The sequence below is a fragment of the Physcomitrium patens genome, chromosome 24, assembly GCF_059467195.1.
Source record: "Physcomitrium patens ecotype Gransden chromosome 24, ASM5946719v1, whole genome shotgun sequence".
In the NCBI taxonomy this organism is placed as follows: Eukaryota; Viridiplantae; Streptophyta; class Bryopsida; order Funariales; family Funariaceae; genus Physcomitrium; species Physcomitrium patens.
In genome coordinates, this window is record NC_143433.1 from 8,014,374 (window position 1) to 8,020,373 (window position 6,000).

The window sequence follows — 6,000 nt, forward strand, 5'->3', positions numbered from 1 at the left end:
GCTTTGAAGGGAACAAAGATCAGAATATGAGGCAAATACAATTTGTTGCATCTTAGATTTCTTTAATATATGAAGACTGCTCCCTATGGAACTTGTGTCTAAAAAGAAAAGTAATATCATAGATTTACATAAATATTCTAATTAATACCTATACGATTAGATAGAAGTAAGTAAAAATAGGCTAATTTCATAATATCTTCTAGAGAAGCTTTGTAAAAGCTTTATAAACACTACTTTGATTTTATATGTAGTTTTTAGTTGATTGATAGATTAGAAACTTGGTCAACAAGTTAACCATGTATTGATAGCTTGCAAGACAAGCTAACTTTGTGGCGCACATATAGAAAATTTGTCTTGCAAGTTAAGATATATATGTCTTGCAAAGTCAACATGTTTTGGAAGTCCTATAGGACATTGTCACATAGCTCCTCATTAAAAGTATATATGGAGGCAAGAGTGAACTCTTCTTCACACTTGTCAATGCCTTTTTAGTCCTCAGATTTATTTTAAGACTTTTTAGTCTTTTATTTTATTTTATTTTATTTTATTTTTATAATAGCCATTTTAGTTCAATGATATTTCATTTTTGAGTGACTTTTTAGTTCTTTTTAGTGTGACAAGAGTGTATTGAGGATTTCTTTCTTCGAGATTCATGTCCTTGACATCTTATCATATGTTGCTAAAAATATTATTTATAGTATTTTTATTATTATTTTTTATTTTCATGTACTTCAATAGTAACATGCAGTTAATAACATTATAAAAAAGTTGTAGATATCATGTATATCAAAAGTACATATTAATATGTTTTTTATTTTATTTTATTTAAGTATATTAGCTAAGCTTTATTGATATTCAGTTTTCTCTAGAAATGTATCATACTGTTATGTTATGCTATTTTTTATATTATTTTATTTGTATGTATGTACCTGCCTTTGATTTTCTTAAAGTTTACTACAAGGTTTCAAAGATTTTATAATCAAATTTTATTAATGTTAGATGATTGCATTGACCAATGTATAATTTTTTTTTTCATTGATATAAATATACATCACAATATTTATAAACTTTGTTGACAGAGTCAAATAAATTCAATGACATGATTCGGCATTTGATTCAGTAGAATATACAAAAACTTTATATATTTAAGTGTTTATGTTTGAAAGAAGCTGTAAATTATTTTTTACTCTTTACATAGTAAAATACCTCTTTATAATTTATGTCAAGATTGAACTATATTTCTAAATTAAACCTTTCAAAAGTCAAATATGTTTAAAAAACATTAAATATTCAAAAGTCTGTTGTGAATAAACACACATGTTGCACACATTTTATTCTGATAAAAAAAAGTTAGTTGTTTTCATTTATTGTTTTTGTTTGTACATGAGGTAAATATGATTTATAAACTTAAAATGATTTTTGGGAAAGTTATTAAAATTAAGAAATCAAATTAAAACTTAATAAGAAATTACAAAATGAATTAACACATCAGATTTATTCAAATAATATATATTTTTACAACAAATAGAAATGACTTTGTACTGATTTCTATTTTTGGTGTATCAAATTTGAGGAAGCATACAAACTTACTTCATGGATATAAATATGTAATACTTTTAAAATCATAATTACAACTTATAATTTTTAGAATTAAATTTATGATTTTTTTATTTTTTGATTTCTTTATTCTTATCTTAGATTTGTTAACTAGCTCAAGAGCAATACCAGTCCTTTTTAAGTATGTTTATTAAAAAAGAAGTAAAAAGAAAAAAAGAAAAAGATGAGTTGTAATAACTTATCCAATCCATCAACATTGTTATCCTACTCTTTGTCTATGGGCTAAAATATCTTTTCTTTCAGTTCTTCATATTTATTTATTTATTTATTTATAGGCATAAAATGATTTTCTAATACAGGACAAATTTTCAAAAGTATACAAAAATTTACAAAAAAGTTATATACTCCTTTTTTCTAAGAATAATAACAGCTTTCTTGTGGCCCCAACGTAAGAAGCCTTGGGAACGGTGCCCGCATGGGGAACGGACCGTGAGAACTCCACATTAGCCAAGTTCCCTCGAACTTGAACATTAGGGGAACACACACTTTAGTTCCACCACGCCAATGGAACGACTCGCAACGGACTCTGCCCGGACTGAATTTTTAGTTTTTTCCACACCAACCGCTGCCCGCGGACCGACATGATTTCCAAACCAGGTTTTATCCAACTAAAGGTTCATCCACTAAGGGAGTCAGCGGATGAACATAGGGAGGATCCGAATAGCACCCGACGGATATGCCTCCGCGTGCTCAAGGCGCCGAAGCCTGTTAGGCGCGAATGTTCGAAAGTTCCAAGTAGAGCATTTAAAAAGTGGAACAGGGGCATTGGGTGCCCGTGGCATGGCCCTGTCGGCGAGCGCGGGGATCGGTATATCCTCCTCAAGGATATGCTCGATGCTTGCGCTCCATTACTACGGCATTCACCTATTCTTCAATGGTGGTTTCCGCGCTGCTTTAAATCGGGGCGACGACGCATGTGGTGAGCTTGATTGCGTGGAGTGTCGCAGATCGAGCTGGGAACGCCCTTCTCTAATCACTTCATAAGGTGCTTGCGCTGCCTATTCTGGCTTAGGAGTCCTCCAAGTTCGTTGAAGCTGTAGTTTTACAAGTGCTTGTGGCCTGGACGACGTTGTTTTTCATCAAGTGTCGGCTGCGTTGTTTTTGAGTTGTAACCGGATTTCACAGGAGTGGTCCGTGTCCGACTATTCTGTGAGTTGAATTGGAGGTTATGGAGGCGGGTACAAGGCGTAGTGAATTATAGATATGAGGCACGTTCCGGGATGAGCTGATCTGTGGAAGTTTTCGTGCACGCGGTTGTTGTATTAGTGGTCTTGACGAGGAAGGAGCAGGGAGATTGGATTGGAGCATGTGCTGCAGTGGAAAAGAGACGCTTAATTGAGGAGGTCTTGCTGCAGTTTACGGTTATCAAACGGAGTCTTTTGTGTGGAGCCGTAGCGGGGTCGAGGGAAGAGATTGTTGGGCTCTATCGAGCCGTCGTCTCACAGTGAGGAACCGTCAGAGTTTCTCTTAGAATTTCAGGCGATAGATTCCAAGTGGATGATTCAAGTGGATAATTTCAAGTGGATGATTCCCGTGTGGAGATTGTGTGAATGAGACTGGGTTTGATCTGCACACAGAGAGGACGTCAATTGCAGGAACACTCTGACGGATTTCAAGAATTTGGGCGAGAAGAGTAGCCAGTTCGCGGGATTCAAGTTTTGATAATTTCATAGATCAAGTGCATTATTCGTTTTAATTGAGGAGCCGAGTCTCGAGTTGCAATATGGCAGATACCAATGTTATTAGTTTCGAAGCTTCTTCTCACGAAGTAATTTATGTCGAGAAAACTTAACAGTCGATTTATGTCCATGCCGGAGTGCTTCAACAACTACATCAAGCTGCGAACGATAGTCACCTGTTACACGAACGTGAGGATTCTGAGGATATGTACTTGTCTTGTCAAAGCCCTGTAATCGTGTCCAGAACTGACTCATTGAGGAGCACGAGTAGTTTCCGTAGGGATTCCTCTTTTAATGCTTCCGAATGTAGCTCGAGTGGGATGAAACAGATCATTAGAAAGGCATCTCAGAGGACATCGATTGCCGGTCACGACTCAAATTCTATGGAAAGCCGGGTACTTGAAGAGGTTGAGCACGGATTCAAAAACAAATTCCAAGAGGAAGGAAGGGAGTGCGCTAGAGAATTCCATGAGGTATAATTCCTTCTTTTCGAATCTCTCGCAATCTATGAAGTGGTATACTTGCACTCCTGTGTCGGATTCGATGCTTACAAATGTATTCTGCAAATGCAGTTTCAAGACTTAGCCAATTGTTTGCACGGAGGGAGAGCTCTCAGAAAGAACAAATTGCAGAAGTTATTGTGCATAACCGGAGTGGCTAGCGCTTGTGACTTTATTGCAAACCCACGTAGGATCTTTCAGTCTAAAAATGGCTGTCCTGGTCATCCCTGTGCTCGAGAGGTGGCGGCAGTTTCGAAGAAAGGCTTGTTCAGTGGATGTTTCGCCCCTTTTGTAGATGGTGCTCTGCCTCAGTTGGGCTCACCATCACAACAGCAAACGAGACCCATCTTCCAATTTACGAAGGTCGAATCCACCGTAAGTATTTATGCTTTCCCACTATGTCACGATGTAGTGTTGCATCTCTACTTTCAGAAGTCTATGATAAGATTGCAGTTTCTGAATTGATATTCTGAGACTCAATACCGATTATGTGCAGCAACGCGACTTTCCAGCATGGACAATGGAGGAGTACATGACGAAGAATGGAAGGATCCAGGAGTGGATGTATAGGGTACGTAAACAATCTTTGCTCTTCTTACAGAGTCTGGGATTGAATTGCCGGGTGGTGTCAAGACTCAGGAGTTCGATGTGTCATTCGTCATTTGATTACATTACTTTCGTCCTTGTTGAACACTTGAGATTTGGTTGCTTACAACTACTCGCATTTGCTATTTATCTTTACAGAAGGATGACGGAGAGTTCGGAGGAATCGAGGGAAACAATTTAATGAGTCATTACTTGGACGATGATATCGTAAACTCTGACGACACAGATAGCGACTGAGAGACTGAGGGACTAGACGAAACAATTTTATCACCACCCAACTATCAATATTCACGTAGGCATCGGCTGAGGTTGAAGCTGTACATCTATAAATGCAAATCGACAGACCGGCTCTTTGATATTAACAAATGAGGACACCTACACGATCAAGCGCTAATTCTCAAACAAATCTGACCGACAGGAATTTTCATTTTAAAGATGCTTCGCTGAGGATCGAATCAGGGTCACTGCTTACACATGTAAGCAGATCTGAGAAAATGCCCTGTAAATGGCTAAATGGTGAGAATTGCAACGGGAACCTCTCACCACGTGTTGAACGCTAGCTGCCACTCCGCACCCATTGGGGAGAAAGCCCTTTTTGCGAAATATCACCGATGGAAAGTTTGCGGAACCTTAAGTATCCCGTACCTGCGCTCGTCTATACTCGTATAGTTATAGCAACGTCACCTGATTTAACCAGGCTTGAGTACTTTCATCACCTTATGGAAATCTGTCTGTCATCTCTTAGATCAAACAGATGGCCAACGTCATGGTGGCATTAAAGTTGAAGCAGGACTAGGACCGAAGAATTTTATCCATTACAATCAAATACTCGGTCCTGTAACATAGGCGCTTAGATCACAACGGAACAGTCCTCAGCACAATGTGTGATCTATCAGTTCTGTACAATACTATGATCTCCGCGTCTGTGTGGGGAAACATACAGTAGTCTTCACCGGGGTTCTACAATATGGACTCGAGGAGTTGGCATCGATACCCCTGTTCAGCCTGTCTTGGAGATGACTGTCTTATTTCCGGAGCTGATGAAGCTCCACGAGCTCCCCTGCTGTTGAGATTGCGATCAGCGTGGGAAGAGAGTTGATTAGCTCATCCATTCGGGAGGAGCGAATAACTTGCCGAAGCTTTGTGAGACAGGAATTGACTGAGTGTAATTGTTTTAAAATTTGAAACAGATAAAATAGACGGACAGAAGTTTCTGCCAATAATGAAGTATCACTTCCACTTCGAAGAGTTGATGCCAATTTTGATCCACATGATTTATCTGTAGAATACACTTGTGGATTAATGAGTGATCATGTCGCGCTGAATTACGTAATTTCTTTTATAGACTTTAAATACACCTAACTGTGAATTTTCATGAGTATAAACTGTACACGCAAACCCTATAAATGTATTTATAGACACACAAATAAGTAACTTGATTTCTAAAAATATGAATCTCGGAAAATCTGTCGGATCCAACCAGAACGCATCAGATCATATTTATACAGACAATTGATACTGCAGGAACAAGACGAGTAGTTCTTGTATTTTGCACATAATCCTTTTTCTAAGACAACTATTATAGTACCATTTCATCA

General features: G+C 37.9%; 1 protein-coding gene across 1 annotated transcript; it reads left to right on the top strand.

The window, feature by feature from the left end:
- The first annotated feature begins 2,505 nt into the window (after positions 1-2,505).
- On the top strand, positions 2,506-5,671 carry LOC112276498 (uncharacterized). Its single transcript, XM_073530931.2, has 4 exons — positions 2,506-3,769; positions 3,869-4,171; positions 4,293-4,367; positions 4,541-5,671. Exons 1-4 carry the CDS (start codon positions 3,503-3,505, stop codon positions 4,637-4,639), a joined length of 744 nt encoding a protein of 247 aa, XP_073387032.1. The 5' UTR covers positions 2,506-3,502; the 3' UTR covers positions 4,640-5,671.
- Positions 5,672-6,000: the final 329 nt, after the last annotated feature.